The 17710-nt window shown below is 38.9% G+C and overlaps 1 protein-coding gene across 1 annotated transcript in view; it reads right to left on the minus strand.

The window, feature by feature from the left end:
* The window catches only part of SYNE1 (spectrin repeat containing nuclear envelope protein 1), a 261240-nt gene that overhangs the window by 80053 nt on the left and 163477 nt on the right, over positions 1-17710 (minus strand). The window contains 12 exon segments of the mRNA XM_050895131.1: positions 53-262; positions 1217-1372; positions 1535-1669; positions 2505-2655; positions 3459-3471; positions 4095-4194; positions 4809-4940; positions 9297-9488; positions 11412-11585; positions 15107-15301; positions 16589-16750; positions 17526-17693. Of these exon segments, the coding sequence (XP_050751088.1) occupies positions 53-262; positions 1217-1372; positions 1535-1669; positions 2505-2655; positions 3459-3471; positions 4095-4194; positions 4809-4940; positions 9297-9488; positions 11412-11585; positions 15107-15301; positions 16589-16750; positions 17526-17693 (1788 nt within the window).

Raw genomic sequence — 17710 nt, forward strand, 5'->3', positions numbered from 1 at the left:
ATATCCCCATGTGACATGTACCCCTGTTAATTCCTTCAGATGGGCATCGTACCTTGAAAGTCACTATTTGCTGGAGCCGTCCTTTCATCTGATGGCATCTCTGGTTTACTACTGACTCCAGTAAGGTCAGTCTTCTCAGGAGACAATCCAAAGTGTCTTCTATAATATCCCTATTATCACCATTCTCAGGAAATATCTGAGCAAATAAATTCTTGTTCTTATCCATTTCTTCTGTTATGTCTTTGATTTCTTTGGCAAGAGACTGATTTTGTAGAAAACAAAACAAAGTGACAATCACACATTCTGGAAAGCAGGCAAACATATTGCCATAACCATTGTCAATTTTGCAGTGATGCAGTGACTTTTTTATGTTGTTAATATACACACACTAGACAGTTATGCAGCTGCAGTATCTCTGATAGTAAAAAGACCCCAGACTGCTCTGAGGAAAACAAGTGCTAAAAAAAAAAAAAGATGTAGAATCATAGAATGGTTTGATTGGAAGGGACCTTTAAAGGTCGTCTAGTCCAACCCCCCTGCAATGTGCAGGGACATCTTCAACTCGATCAGGTTGCTCAGAGCCCCACCCAGCCTGACCTTGAATGTTTCCAGGGATGGGGCATCTACCGCCTCTCGGCAACCTGTTCCAGTGTTTCATCATCCTCATTGTAAAAAATTTCTTCCTTATATCTAGTCTGAATCTACCCTCTTTTAGTTTAAAACCATTACCCCTTGTCTTATCGCCTCTCTCTTCCCCAACTCCTTTCCTTCCCCTCCCCCCCGTCATGTTGATGAATTTGTACTGTTTCTATATCCCAGAGCATTCCTCCCTCTTTTTCACTTCATTTCAATTTCAACAATGTGGTGGTTGCTAATACTTAGCAAAGTTGTTAAATGGAAGAAAGACTCTATGTTTAATTCTCTTCTGACCAGGCAAAATTTGAGTCAGGTGCTGCTTTCTGCAACATTCTCTACACAGTCAATAAAGTTACTTCTACCAGTAGCAGAATACTGCAGTTACATAGAGTTTATGACAGCGACATGTCACTTATCCAGGATTCTAATATTTTCTTTCTAAACACTACATAAAATGCATCCCTACTGGCAATTTAAAGGAAGTCCAATGCAGGGACTCCTTACCTCTTGTTTGCAGAGGTATGCATAAAATGCACCCTTATTGGCAATTTAGAGAAAGTTCTGTTCATGGATTCCTTACCTCTTGCTTGCAGAGGTATGTTTCTGTTTCTTCCTCTGGCAACAGAGCCGTAGCAACAAAGATCTGTTCTTCCACACCATCTAGCCACAAGGAGGTGGCTGCAACACCATCATACAGCTTCTGTTCAAGATGCAGGCTCTCCTCCACCCGTCCAGTCTGGGCAAAAGGAACCAGAGAAGTCCAGAGAAGAAGTACAAGTTACTCTTTCTAACATCTAATATTTGGGAAAGGGCTGGATTTCCAGGTGGGAACTAGAGTATTTTTCATTGTAAATGTGGCTCTGCTGGAGGATAGGTGTAAAGACAATTGAAATGTTACCTCAGATGACACATCTTCAAAGGCCTGATTCAATTCATCCAATACTGGTGACACTGAGAATTTATCTTCATCCTGTCTCTCCTCCTTATACAAAGGCATTCCAGATATCAGTCTGTTTGGTCTGCTATAAAGCTGCTGAGAGAGAAGCACTAATTAGGATGCTTCTATCATATATAGGGTACAAAATTCAGCTATACAGATTCTACTGCTGACTGAGAATATCACCAAATAATGCTCATGGTCCTCCCACAACTGTTCTGTCACGAATATCTTGAATAAAAGATTGCTCAACAGGAGGTTCACTAGAAGTGCAGGATAAATACTTGTGGCCAGAATTAGCAATGACTTGTTTTTACCAAAAAAAAAAAAAAAATTAATTACTGTTGAATGAATACAAGATATTTAGAACTTTGGAAGCTGATTTTAATGTAGTGTTATATAAAGAATAGTGGGCCTGGGTTTATTAACTATAAAATGGAGGCTGTATGTTAATATAGATCTTGGATTGTCTCCTTGATTAATCCCTGTTCCTTTCAGTAAAAATTACGTGGCTGAAATCACTTGCTTCTTTGTCACGTACCCACTAAGATCAAGAATTGAATGTAACCAATAAATTCAAACTGAAAATACCAGTTTTTCCTCTAAGTTATTGCCAGAATACTGGTCAATTCCAGAGGGATGATTTGTTACAGAATTATTCTGGGTTAGATAAGTAGATCAAAATTTTGTCTCAGCCCTTTCTTTCTTTCTAGGTTATTCACCTGAATGGTAGTGCAATTCAAATCACTTTGAACAAGAGCAGTGCTAGTGCCAATATTTAATAGTTTTTAAAGATGTCACAAAAATAAATTGTTCCATATTCCTTGCATTAACTACATCACCTTAATGCATCTGCTATGCACATACTGTACCTCGTGTTGTGACAACTGCTTTCATAGAGAAAATGCAAAGAGAAATTAAAAATAGCTACCAGCTGGTCTTGTTCCAAAGTTTTCTGGAGCAGTCTCTGCTTGGTATTGAATTCCTGGTTCAGGATTTCCCATTTCACCTTCATCTGTTCTTCAGATGATGGCTTCTCACCTTCGAAGCCTAATTCCTCAGAGAGTATATCAGGCTTCTCACTGAATGGGAAGATGCATAAAGGTTTAACAAATACAAAAATTATAACTGTATGAGGTGTTTATTTCCTCTTTCAATTAGGAAATTCTACATTTAAATTAACTGCTACTTTTTAAAGCTTTGACTTGTTGTTTTTGGTTTTTTTTTCATATAGTAAGGCAAAGGCTAGTTTGTAACAGCAAGAACTTCTTGCCTGATGGGATAAAATGTACTTTCTAAGAAACTGTTTAGAGTTGCAAGTATCCATATTAAGTAAAAAACCCCAAGACAGACTGAATATATACTACATTGAAATGTAACTTTTAAACAGGCTTTACTTCAAAGCATGAAATAAAAAAAATATTTTATCTGACTCCTTCCTCACCTCCTCTCTCAAAATGCCAGACATACCCTGATATTTTAATGCAGGACAAGTATATGAGTTTAGCTGTGCTAAACAGTGAATGAAGTTCAGCATTTTCTGTTTGATTGTTTTGTTTGTTTCTATACTATAACATCATGTGACAGAAGGAAGCCTCAGACAGAAGGAGATAACTACTTTCTGGCATTATAATAAAAACCCACATTGAATTAACACAAATGCTGAGGAAAAGAACTTACTGAGTACAGCTTAAATTTCCTATGCATAAGTCTTGGTTCTGCTGCCTCATGAACTACCTTCATGTTCTAGACTTTGGCATGCTGGAGGAGCCACAAAGGTGCTCACTACTACTGAGATACATCAAGGAAGTATTTTAACTGAAGGGTTGACTGCTCCTTGATTCTTAAGCTGATAATGTTCACTCCAGTTTCCTCTTCCCAAGACCTTGCCCTTCCTGCTCCCTGAAGGTCTGCATTGGCAGTAGGCAGTAGTTTTCTTCTGCCTTCTCTAGGGCAGAAGTCTCTCCCAGTCAGAGCCAAGGCTTTTACAGACATCTACTTCCCCCCAAATGGGCAAGTGTGCAAGAATATACAGACCAGAGATGAAATTTGAAATACACAAGGCTTCAAAAAGAAAAATATTTACTAACTGCAGGAAAAATAAAATTAAGCAATGAGTATCTCATCTGGGAAGGAAGATCTGGTTACTGTGGTAGACTACAATGTTTTAGAGATCAGCTAGGATTCACACACCAGTGCTAGACCATAAAGCTACAGTAACTGATCCACTGCATGTCTAATGAATCCTACCTAGTCTGTAATTTTAGTGTGATGCTTGATAATAAGAATAAAAGGAATTTCTAAATGCTGAAGGTGATCTATTAACACAAAACAGTTTGTGTAACTGTATTATCAGACCCCTGAATTATAAATCAGGGCTCCAGTATCCTAGGTGCTGTCTAAAAATGATAAAACAGAAGTTAGAGGATTACATGCAGAAGAGGGATGTAAACATAAGGATGACAAAGTACAGTCATAGAAATTTACTTTGCAGAAGAACACATGAAAGCACACCTTATACATAGGCCTTCTGGAGCACCTTGCTGTGTGAGGATTTCTTCTCCACGGCATGCTACTGACCGAAGCAGATTCTTCTGCTCTTCTAGCTCTTGTTCCAGCTCCTAGCATAGCAAGTTACAAAAACCAAAACAAACCTCAAACAGATTGTTTTTGCCTTGAAAGGATATGCCTACATTGCATAACTGTCATGCAAAGATAGCTGAGCTATTTCTGATATGGCTTGCTTGAACACCAAAAGCAGTGCAAAATCTCCACCCAGGGACACAGAAAAATTGGGTACGTAAACCGGATTGTTGAACTAATTGACTAATGCAATGCAATTTCTGGAACCTAACCTAGTGAGGATGTCTGTGTATCATGCAACACAATATACGTTGTAATGTGTGTATCTTTGCTTCTATAAAGACAATGTTGATTACTACTTTAAGCAAATACCATCATCTCCTTAGAGTAACTTTAAGGGTTGATTCAATTTAATTCTACTAATGGACAATGGAAGTGTAGAGCGATTAAGTGAGTTGACCATGGTCACCCAGGAAGTCTAGTCTGCCTGGCTGTTACAGATATAAAACTGTGAGCTCAGATGCATCATTACAAAAGCACTGAGTAAGAAACAGTGTAAAAATGAAGTTTTCAGTGGAAATGTTAAGAATGGCTCAGCCACAGCGTTAAGCACAATCTAAAGATGGGAGTAAAAAAAATGCAAAACACCAACTTTCTGTTGCTGCAGGGTGCTCTGCTGTTGCTGTGAGCGAGCGGTTCTTGCTTGTGCCAGCCATTCTTGGACACTGGGGCTTTGTGAGGAAACAAAGTCCAGGTTGCTCTCCTCCTTTTCTTGTAATGACCCCTGCTTTAAAAGAAAGAAATAAAGATTTTACAAAATCTTTTATATTGCTAGAGAGCTGGCAGGTCCAGCTCATCAACTCAAAACCACACGTAGTGCCACCTTCCACCTCTCAAGCTGCTGGCTCACATAAATTCTGAAGTGAGCAATGACTTCAGATTTCTGACTTCTACTGGTCATTGGTTACTAGCAAGAAAGTATCCCTAAAAATGTCAAAATAAACATGCACCACCGCACTTAGCAGAATCAGAGATCAGAGACCACAGACTGATGTGTTTCTGAAGACAGTTCTGCTTCTCCTAAAAACCAGCATTGATCTGTAATGGAGGGTGCAGCTTTAACTGGCAATGGAGGGAATCAGTGGGTTGTTTCTGCCAGGGTTTTAGTCTAATTAAAGCCAATTTTTTGCCTAACTTAAAATGAGAGAATGCTGGTTGTCATTCTGGTCACAATTTATTTATCAGTAAGTACTTAACTGTATCCGTGGTTGGCAGAAACACAGTCAGTTAACAGCAGATTACATGATGTGAACGGTAAAGACAATAAGAGGGACCAAATCACAGAATGTTATAATAGAACAGCAAAACCAACAGTTCCTTCACTTCATACTTCTATCATTATGTTTTTCCAACACGAGTGATTAGACAGGCTTTCTGCATAAGCAAAGCAAAAAAGAGCAAATGCCTTAATAGTTCCAAAAACTACTTTATCAACTTCTTGACTTCTGAAGTCCATGTTGGCTGTGAATTTAAATTATTTAGTGTCCAATGTATTCAAATGTAGGGATTTTAACACACTAAGCCTAATGTTAAAGACAGATGTGTAGGTCTGGCTACTTAGATCTACACACCTCTCTGGATTTATTTAATATTACTTGCAGGCACATGATGACTGTAGAATTTGTGTTTTGTTTTGTTTTTTTAAAGCTTCAAGAGCTAAAGCTGGGGCTTAATTCCTCTCCCATTTTGTCTATATATCTCATTTTTGTAGGATTCATATTTTGCCCATGATTCAGCTCTTATTCTAAATACAGTAAAAGTGCCAAATGGTTCAGACATTACAGCAGGCTCTCCAAAATAAAAACATGTTCCACCTTCCAGAGAGCCTATGTCTCAAATCAGGCAGGGACCAGCAGGGCCAAAGGTGGCTGAGGAAACCCCTCTTGCCTCACCTGGTGCTCCTTATACTAACAGCTGGGATGGACCTCTGCCACCAGTGTCCCTGGCACGAGGCACTGAAACAGCAGAGTTTTGCTAAATAGTAGAAGTTAGGTGTAAGATTTCAATTTCGGGGGATGATGAGTATGCTGGAGTTGAAAGGACTGATTAGTGTTAGAGGATATAAACTGTAAGAGGAGCAAAACAAGCAAGCAGGTATCTAGAGCTGGAAAGAACCATTAGCCCTTGCTCTATGAAATAGGTTTGTTTCACTAAGGATTCAGTTTGCAGGTAAACTGTGATACTTTACTTTGTAGGAACAAGTTTCTAGAAAAGCGGACGTGGTTGAAGTGTGAACAATGTCATTACAGGATACCAGATTAGGCAAAGAAAATATTATGTGAGGGATAAAGAGGGTCTGGAATTTTAATTTTTCTACTAAAAATGAGAAAAAAGACAATCTTTCTGTAAATTGTAAAAAAAAAAAAAAAATCTGCTTCCTTTTATATGCTCTAGGGACAATAGCTGTTCAACTTGTAAATTCCTTTAGAGAATAGTATCTAGTTCTTCATTGCATTTGGGCAGGCTGACTGATTTCAGTTAGATGTTGAGTCTCGTATTCTCTGGGAAGAGGGTTGAGAAGCTACAATTTTGAGTTATACTAAGACAAATAAATAGTAGTCCCACAGTTCCTGCAATAGCAAAGAGTGTAAAAGGGATTGTGGCATTTGTGGATGCAATGAGGCTTTGCAAATATGCTATTGTGCATACTTTTTAGATCAAAGTTATTTGTGAACCAGATTTTATCAATTCTCAAATCACGGAATATAAGTTTGACTTGCATTTTCATTTGAATTCTGTCTGAAGGAACTGTATTACATTTCCTTTAAATAGCCAGGGAAATACACGCTTGAAGCTGTCATTCCTGGGGACTATCCACTCCAGCACAGAAATAATTGGACAATTCCTGAAGAAAATGGTGATAAAATTGATCTTTCAAAGGAGTTCAGAATTGTACAAACTTATATCAGGCATATTTGTCTTGTGGAACTGAAGTCATCCCTCCCACACACACACTTTGTTAAAAAGTAAAGAAACACTATCTGTTTTTTCTACTGCAGAATCCATTCTACTTCTTTGTTTTATAAGGCGTCTATTTATTTTTATTGCCCCTAAGTCACACAATTTAGTAGATAACAGTAATAAGGCAATGTTTTCTGTATCTTTCAAAGTGCTTGAAATATGCTACATTCGGAATCAATGTAGTCTGGAACTCTCCTGATCCAGCATGTTTCTGATTAGTTTCACTGCTTTATTTTATGAATAAAGGAGTTGGTCTCCAAATCACTTTTTCCATATCATTAGTGACATTAATTAATTAAAATTAGAAGGAAAACTTAAATAGCTGAAAGGGAGTCACAGAATCTCACACTGACTCTTAAAAAGCCTTGTGCCACAGGAATAACAGATATGCTGAAATACTGCTTTAAGGAAAATATAGCTCAGTCTTTACAATGCTCTTGGTCTTGCAGTGCAACTTGGGAGGATCATTCCTTTTCTGAGTGCAAGCTGGTCTATGCCTCTGAGCAATTACAAGGTTATCAGTACATCTAGAGACATGTATAAGTCTGAGTTTCTTACATGCATGAGCAACAGTGCTGTTAGCATGTAGTGTTTCTCAGGGTTAATAATGGCAGCAGATAGAGTTAGTGCATTTTTGGGCATCTGATGCTCTGAGCCTCAGTGCATAACAAATACTTTATGCCTGATTGTTTGGAAAAAGACTTCATAGAATTTCTCATTTGAAAACATTGCTCAACGAAAATTTGAAGATGTTATGCTACCTATATCTATTTTCTTCCACGATCCATAAGTGAAGTCCAAAAAAGGCTTGCAATTCATAAAGAAACTTAAGTTTTGCATGCATGTAGCGTATTAAATAATTCATATTCTACATCTGGAAATTATTTTGTTGTTATTTTTGATATTAGAAAAGCATCCAAAAATCTGTTTTAAAAGTTTAAGTAAACTAAATCACACCGTTGTATTTTAAAATGCAGCACATTTTAAAATGCAGCATGCGTATTTTAAAATGAAGCAAAAAAAGTCTGTGATGTCTTTTCACTTCACAAATAATATATCAGAATATAGTACTATGCCTACGTGCTGCTGATAACACTTTTAATTTGCCTAATCATGAGGTTTAATATGCAAGAATAACATTGAAGTTACTTCATCTTAGAGGCAATAGGAATAAATACCTGGGTTTTTTTCCTTCCTTTTTTGGGGGGGGTTTATTTGTTGGGATTTTTTTTGTGAAGCTATGCTAACTTTTATAGTTATCCAGTTGCTTTGGACTAAAAATAGTTCTTAGCATGTCAAGTGACTTTTCAAGCTAACCTCTCAGTAGACTTTAATCTGCATTACAAGCTAGAAATCTTTGAAGCTTATCATGTTTAATTTGCACAGCAAAGCCCAGAAAAGAAGTAAAAGAAAAGGGGGGGAGGGAGTCACAGCAGGGCAAGCAAATTCAAAACCAGTCAGTCACATTACGTGGTTGGGTTTCTTGTATGTATTCGGTTCTCCACATGCTAGTTTAACCTAAAGAATGACCAAAACCAACTGTTAAATAAAATGAACCAGTGGCAATAAGAGACCAATGCTGCTAGGAACAGAAACCTAGGACAAGACTGAGGTTAAATGTAACTTTGTTTATATAATATTTTGTTTGGTGTAATGATACCACTAAGTATTAGCCATATTTAAAAGCGTTTCATTATTGTGATGTTATTTGTTCATTGCGTTGTGCATGCTGTATGGAGGAAAGCATGTATTTAGGATTGATCTTTTGTTGAGGGAAGGATCCTGCCCCAGAGGACATGCAATCTAACAGGACTGGGAACAGGAATAGAGTATATCCAGATCAAGCTAATCATCTATCTACTTTATTATTGTCTTTTCAGTGAAGATAGTGAGGTTAGGATAGTTTCACCATGAAGCGGTGCTGTTAACTTGAAAATGATAAGCTAAAGTTTGCTAAGCAGTTCTTTATTTTGGAGTGTAATTCCATTTACTAACTAAAGATGAATATCTCAAACTAAATCAGTAAAACACTTTTACTCCTTTTCCCAGTTGCATAAAACTACTATGAAATCCCCCAACCTCCTGCCCACCGTGAAGCCAGTTGGAAAGAGCCACTTACCCGAATGTTGATCTGTTTGTCGTGGAGCACTCTCTGCAGCTCCAGAAGGCTGCCCTTCAGCGTCCTGAGCTTCACAGCCAGCTGCTCTGCCTCGTCCTTGGTGTGAGCCTTCCCCTCCATAAGCAAGTTCTCATTGTGCACAGACAACTCTGACAAGGCTACCACCTTCTGCTCTATTTCAACCAGCATGTTCTGCAGCAGCAAAAACAAAGAACCAAATTCATACATTTTCCAGCATCTGTCACGCTTTCTGGCAAGACGACCTGTGGCCTACCTCACCCGTCGCCAAGCTAAGGGCAAGTCAGATTATCATTGCTTTGCCTTCCAGTGCCTTTCAGAGTCCTTAGGAATATGCTTGCAAATGTTTGCATTTGCCATTTCTGTTTACAACTTTTTTCAAAAGAGGAAATTAAAAAGTTATTTGAAACAAAGGATTTGTTGTAGAGGAGATGCTCTTTATTTGCACGTTAAAGGTAAGGGTGGCGAAGATGCTAGACTGACATCCATAATGACAAGAAACAGAGCACGCAGCTAGAGTTACTTCTTTCCTCTTCTTTCATGTACATTTAGTGAAATGCTTCCTACCTCCTCCTATGTGTTGCTCTGGCTGTGTTGATAAGCTTCTCTTCTCACTATTTGCTCTTTCTGATTGGTGCATGACAGACTTAAGGATTTCTGTATAATCCTCTTTAGTCTAAAGAGAGATTTAAAGTGACAAATCTCTGGCATGTTTATTCTCAAAAGCTGCTTTCCTGGCATTCCATTAACCATTCATGTATTACAGACATAGTGCATATTTTGATCTTCCAAACTCAAAGCTCATACAATTCTTGCTCAAAAACCTAGCCTGACATCAAATGTTTTTGTTTTCATAGCAACCATCAAGTATAAACTTACAAATATTTCTCCTGAAGGAATGCGTGCAGGATAAGATGGGCAGCGTCTCTAAAAAGTGGAAAAAATACAGGACTTTATATAAAAGTTACTGTATTAAGATTTTAAGAACCAGCAAAAGAACAGCAGTATTAACTTTTCCACAAAGTTAACTGTTCTTTTTAATTTTGAATTTTCTACAGATTATATTAAAAAAAACCAAAACTGCTTTGTTTAAGTTCACAGGGTTTATCTATATACAACAAACAGCTCCCAAGGACGGGTGATGAAAGAACACTTGAGACTGAGCAGACTGAAAATTCCAATAATGAAGCAGTGTCAGTGGAAATTTAACTAGATGTTTAGTTCATCGGACTTATACGAAACTTAACTCCCATTTACCCTAAAATAGTTGAGATGCTCATTCTTTAATATGAAAAGGGATCTTTTGTCCATCTGTCTCTTGTCTATCTTGTAATTTTAATTATAACGATCATACAGTTCTAAACTCTCATTTAAAAATGGAAAACTCCCACTGATTTAAGAGCCTGGATGTTATGACTGATCCAAGTCTTGTTAATAAAAGTATATGCAATCACTCCTATTGCAGCAAAATGTTTTTCTTCAGTTGTTTTGGTATTCTGTGTTGATTAATATTAAATTCATAAAAATAGTAACTACTGATGATTATACTTTACTTCTGAATGTGGGTAGGGATTACTCCTGAAGAACACACTCGCACTGTCCCAGTCACCACTGCTAGTGCGAGTGTGTTCTTCAGCTGGCAAAGGAGGAGTGGGAAAGTACACTGCAGGTTTTTTCATACCTATCAAGTAAGCGGTTCAACAATGCTAGCTTAAGTGGAGCAAAAACAGTAAGTGAAGCGAATACAAGGCCTTTAAAGCAAAACAAAATGCCCTCCAAAAGTTGTAGAGCTTCAAATGTTCTTGCAGTCAGGGTATCTTGTTTTCCTACTGCTATGTTTACATGTGCTTTCCAAAGCACTGTTTGCAATCTTTAATAAGAAATGAAGAACAGGCTATATCTTATTTCACAAATGATTGATGAAGCTAACTGAGCATACATGAGGTGCTAAGGAGCTCAGAAACTTCTTCTCCGCTAATATGCTGGCTCATCGCACTCAATAATGGTCTTAATATTAATGCTCCATATTTGCCTCTTCATTCAGATAAAGCTATGTCCATCCTGTTCATCTAAACATTACAGGACTGATAATTTTACCTGACAGTCTGCCAGCTGTGCTTCCATGTCCATAGGTTCCTCAGCAGTAACCAGAGCGGTGTCCAGCGTTGCTCGGGTATTGAGTAACCAGTGGTCAAGCTCATCAGCTTCACAACGGTACCTTTGAAGAGCCTGCTCTTGCCGCTGTTCTTCCAGCTGCTCATTCAGTTTTTCCTAGAGGTACAAATTATACTTTACTTTTTTAAAAAAATACCACAACAGTTACTTTTAAAAAATTTTCCTTCTCTGTCTTTCACAACTTCTGTATAGTATTTTTAAGCCATAATAAGCCCTTTCTTTCATAAGTTGGAAACCTTTACAAAACATTATTGCTTTCAATCGATGAGCATGCTTTTCTGGTGACTGAAATTCTGTTTCAGTTCAGTCACTGTATTTCTGCTTCCTTCAGTAGATCTCTGCTATTATAGCCTTCTAAAGCTGAGGTCTTTTCTGCCTCCTCTTGCTGCTCTCCTTTGGGTTGCCCCTACATTGATTCAGTTTGCTCAACTAGCACACTTTGCTTAGGGAGAAAGATGCACGGGGACACAGAGCTGGCAGTGGGCTGCAGGGAAAGGAGAGCAGCTTTGCCTTTTTTGGCAGCAGCAGGCTGTTAGACAGCCTTATTGTCTCTTGAGAGGCATGAGAGTGGTACTTCAAGGACCCAACAGAGTACTGGTGGGCCTTTGGTGTAGCCACCGTGGGTAAAGAGAAGACTGAAGAGCTTGTCTGGCCTCTCAGAGGATCTCTGCGGTGGGATGTGGAAGGACATTAAGCTCCAATGGCTGCTGCAACAACAACATTGCAGCAACACAGACTCCCTGGCTCCATCCATCAGCTGGTCCATCCATTGGACAGACAGGGAGTGATCAGCAAGACTTGCTCACCCTTTAATAGTCCCATATGAATTTGAAAACTGTCTGAACAGCTGGGCCCAAAGGGTGGTGATCAGTGCCACAAAGTCTAGTGAGAGGCTAGTAACAAGCCTCAGCAAGTTTACTGATGACACAAAATGGAAGGAGTGGCTGATACACCCGAGGGTTGTGCTGCCATCCAGATGGACCCTGCCAGGCTGAAGAAATGGGCTGACAGGAACCTTACGGAGTTGAATAAAGGGAAGTGCAAAGCCCTGCACCTGTGGAAGAACAATCCCAGGCACCAGTATATGCTGGAGGTCGACCAGCTGGAAAGCAGCTTGGCAGAAAAGGACCTGGGGGTCCTGGCGGACGCTGAGTTGAACATGAGCCAGCAATGGGCCCTTGTGGCAAAGAAGGCTAATGGTATCCTGGGCTGCATTAGGAGGAGTGTTGCCAACAGGTTGAGGGAGGTGATCCTTCCCCTCTACTTAACACTGGTGAGTCCACACTTGGAGTACTGTGTCCAGTTCTGGGCTCCCCAGTACAGGGAGATACAGAGCTCTGGAGAGAGTAGAGGGGATTTCAGGAATAAGAAACAGATAGAATGGGATGTTCAGAGGATACTTAGATGTATCAGATAATGCCCAAGCATGCTACAAATGCTGTGGAACAAGGGGAGAAGATTGTACTGGATCTGGCTAGGATGGACTTAACTTCATCGCAGCCTGTACGATGCTGTGCTTTGCAACTGTAGCTAAAACTGCGCTGTTAATATAGCAAAGTTTTGGCTATTGCTGAACAGTGCTTGCACAGCATTAAGGCTTTCTTTCCAACTGCCCCTCACAAAGGCAAGTAGGCTGGGAGTGGGCAAAATGTTGGGAGAAAAAAGAGCCAGGACAGCTGACCTGAACTGACCAAAGGGATATTCCATACCATATGAAATCATGCTCAGCCATAAAAGCTCAAGGAAATGCCGGGGGGGGGGGGGGGGGGGATTTGTGGTTATGGCGTTTGCCTTCCCAAGCAACTGTTAAACGTGCTGAGACCCTGCTTTCCAGGAAAGTGGCTAAACATCTGCCTGCTGATGGGGAAGCAGTGAATAAGTTCCTCATTTTCCTTTGCTTGCATGCACTGCTTTTCCTTACTCTATTAAGCTATCATCTCGATCCATGAGTCTTTTTGCCTACCTTCTGTTTTTTCCCCATCCCACAGGAGAGGAGAGTGAGGGTGGGTGTTTGGCTGCCTGCCAGGGTCAACCTACCACACTTCTGTAAGGAAATTCAGACCTGCATGTGCAGGGCAAATCCCTCACACAGGGAAGTGTTTGCACAGCTTTTCTGAATGCTTAATTTTAATGGGAAAATTAATAATTGCATGTTAGAATAATTTAAAGAATAACGATAGTTGTTAAGTGTCTCAAATAATCCAGAGCTGAACAGTTCTCAAGCTCTAGTTATTTAAATTAGGTCCACAGAAAGAACAATATTACCAATCCACACCCTCAACAGCAAAATGTTTTCATTACCTGTTCTATCTGTATTTCTACATTTACATCCCTGCAGAGTTCTGGAAGATTTTATCTGTGAAATCAGAGCTATAAAGTACACAGGTTAAATTACTGAATATTGTCTACATACCATACATATTTCTTAGCCAGGATTATTGGGGGATACTTGTGCTATTTTATCAAAGTAACTGTCAGAATCCTAACCATAGTTAAGAGTAGTATATTTGACTCATGCTTTATCTTGAAATTATTAGTTAGCATCTCTTCCTAAGTACCATTGAGAAGTTTGTAAGATCCTGTATGGGGTGCAAGCTATAAACAGTAAGATCCCTATTCTACTTCCAGCCCCTTGTTTTTACGTAAAAGCCATTTTTCTTCTGAGAAGGAAAAACTTAGTGCAATTTTTTAACAATAACAAAGATATTTTCTAAGAACCTGTTCATTGTCTCAGGTTACTGCACAGAACTAATGCAGCTGATGCACCCTGGGACTCCCCTGTAACCCAGGTAGATCCACAGAGCCTATTCTCACTCAGTCTCTCAGAATCGATTGATGCTGGAAATTATGAAGGCAGCAGTTGCTGTGTTTGTGAATTCACTGTTGCAGTTCTTAGCAGTACAGCAGTAAAGCTGCCCTGCAGTTTTCAAAGTAGCCAACCTGTAGCCAGCTTTAGCATGACTGCATTTTCTCACCTGTATAATATACACAGCAACATTCCTATATGTAAAGGACTTTTTAAAAATCATCTTAGTATTAAAGGATTTTTGGTAAAGCTGGTAGACAAACAAATAAAGAGCTGCATCTTTCATGATAAAAGTTTGCATGCAAATCAATGGGAAGATGAGCGAAGACAACAATGCAACAGTTTGGAAGAGGTGTTATTTCTTGTTTTAAGCTTTCCCCCTTCTGTTGTCTCCCAGTTTGGACAGGTGACTCCTCAAAAGTTTACTGTAGATAACATGACTTTTAATACCTGCACTTCATTACTTCTCCTGTGGAGGACAAGGAATACCAAGGGAACCTATTGAGAAAATGTCAATGTGGATATTAAAAAAAAAAAAAAAAAAAAATATACAAAAAATATGACTCCTGCAGTGTGTTTCCAAGTTCCTTCTGGTTACTTATCACCTAGCATTAAGATGAGGGGCTCGCTAAAAAAGAACGATAATTTATTAATGAAAGGAATTGTGAGAAATGAGCAGAACTGAAAATTACTTTTTTAATTATCAGCATTCAATAGTGACTAAGGACTTCGGTGAAAGTACAGCCAAAAGTGGCTCTCAAAATCTGGAATGTGATCCAAAAGACCCTCTCCTAGATGTTTTTTCTTGTACCTCTAATAGTTGTCGTTTTCCTGACGCCTTCATTCGAATCGTGGCCATTCGTTCTGCCAAGACCGTGAGAGTGGACTGCAATGCCAGCTGATCAGCAGCTTCTGCATCCAGTGGTTCTGAAACTAGCTCCTGGGCTAATGATGTCTGAAGCTCAGTGATTTCTTCTTGTAACATTAAAATCTCATCCATCAAAGCCTATTTAGAAACGAGAGCAGAGAAAGTATTTGCTTCATTTATCAGTGAGAAGAAAGTATCTCAAGAGGCACAGGCTTAACATAAAATTCAAGATGACTGTCCAAGGGAGCATGAGGAACACAGAGCAGTGCAAGATATCACTGCTGGTGTGGTAGAGTCAGAATTTAGAAGGTCTGAGTCCTGCTTTTAGATGCTTAAGCTAGGAGCATGCAGCTGATAACTGAAATATGGATTTAACTACTTATCTTGAATTTCAAACATATCACGAGAAGGAATTCTTTTGGAAATATTATACATACAGATTTATTCTTCCAACAAATTTTCTGCATGGTATTCTAGTAGATACAGTGAAGATAATGAACAAGTAAGTGAGTGTGTGTTTGTGCGAGAGAAATAGGGGCATGAGTTAGCTTCCAGCCTGGAACTTACTAACTGGACAAAGAACATCCAGCAATATATGCAAACATCCAGAGACTAACTCCGTGGTGTAAAAGAAGTTCCTACTATCACTATTATCCCATAAATCAGTTTCCAAGATACCTACAAAAGGATGCTGCATTACCAATACCTTAGAGCAGATACTTTACTTTCATGTCTGATAGTATATACACATTGGATGCACAGGACATCACACAGTGCTACAAAAACCAAATGTTATCCTTTTCAGGTCATGGAGTTCCTACTGAAATGAGAACCGGCCCCACCAGGCAGTTTCAAGCTATCAGATAGAAGGCTTAGATGATGACAACTTGGACATATGTCAGATTGGTTACTTGATAAAGTATTCAGAGCACCATTTCTCAAGACTTCCCTTGGGATGCAATTTTTTGTGTGCTTTGGTTTGTTTGTTTGTTTTGTTTAACAAGGCAAAGACTGTATTTAGATCAGTTTACAATGCATCAGTATTGGTTATGATCTTAGTAAATTTGGAAACATTACAAATAGTCCAATATATGCTAGTAGCACTGATGCTGAAGAACACTATGTGTAGGTGTCACTGAACACAATCTTTGACAAAAGATTTTGCTGAAAATTTCGATTGGACAAACTCTTGTGATCTATTCTACTTTTTTAAAAGGCTCCTTATTAAAATAATCCCCATTACACCATCTTTAGAACAGCAGGAAGTCCAGAAAGGCAAGGAATACAGTTACAGAGAAGGTTCATACAACTAATGCATGTTTTTGAGGCATCCAGCCATGAAGAAGGCTACTATCTAAAAAAAGGGAACTAAAGATATACAGGTAAGGCATGCTCTCCTTCTATTTCTCACATATAAGCTTTTACCTGATGTCCAGCCATCTGGCTCTCTGGGCTTTTGGCTGGTTCCAGACTCTCATTTAGTTTGATCTCAATGGTCTCCATTTTTGTGGATATAGACTGGAGTGTGTCCTGATATTTCTGTTGACGCTCAAGAGCTTCATAGAGGGTGCGCTGCTTTTCACTGATCTGAAGAGGAGTGGAAGGTATAAATTCTGACCTCTGATACAGGATTTGCTCTTTTTTCTGCTTCATACATCTCTAGGCTTACGAGACTAAAACCAAAAGCTTATAACAAGTTTTCAAAAGTATAAATTATAAAGCAAAAAATCTATATTAAAAATATTTATCTGTTTAAACATTATCAGTCAAATTCCAGGTTCTATGACTGAAAAAAATTGACTTTAATAAGCAGGGAAAACCTAGGCACATTCTCATGCCTTATTTTAGATTTTATGCACTCAAACATGTGGATGTGCACTATCTGCTAGACGCATAGTTCTTAATAGTTCTCATAACAGCTACTGTGCCTCTGCAAAGAATTAAAAATTATAGCATATGATCAAAAGTTTGACCATTTTCATACATCACTGAATGATTATGCTGCACTACTTCATAGAAATGTGTTGACTCAGTATTTGGAGAAACTGGATTCTTGGGCCTTTTTTGCCAACTCATCCAGCATGAGTGGATTTCCCTGTTAGGTTATGGAATATAGTCTGACAATGGTCAATATTTCTGAAGGCAACTATCAGCCTTAACGACTTGTATTTTTTCCTAATGGAGGTCCATCCTGCACAGACTTTCAAACAAAGAACAAAGATAATATAATATCACAACTAACAATTCTTGTTGCCACCTGAAAACCAAGAATCGCAGGGAAGAATATTAGCTAACACAGTTCTTTGCATTTTATTCCTTACAAGCTAGCTGATTATTTTGAACCCTCCAGATGAAGACTTACCACATTTTTCAGTGTTTCCCAAGAACGCTGCAAATCATCCAATTTGGCACTAGCAGCTGATTCTAAGCCTGGTTCGTAAAACTCCTGGGCAGCTGAAGTGCTGGGTTGAATTTTAGCGGCTTCTGTCTGCAACTGTTCAGCAGATAAGGCTTGGTAATAAGCAATGTCCTATAAGCATGAAGCAC

This window comes from Gymnogyps californianus, chromosome 3, assembly GCF_018139145.2.
Source record: "Gymnogyps californianus isolate 813 chromosome 3, ASM1813914v2, whole genome shotgun sequence".
NCBI classification, from domain to species: domain Eukaryota; kingdom Metazoa; phylum Chordata; class Aves; order Accipitriformes; family Cathartidae; genus Gymnogyps; species Gymnogyps californianus.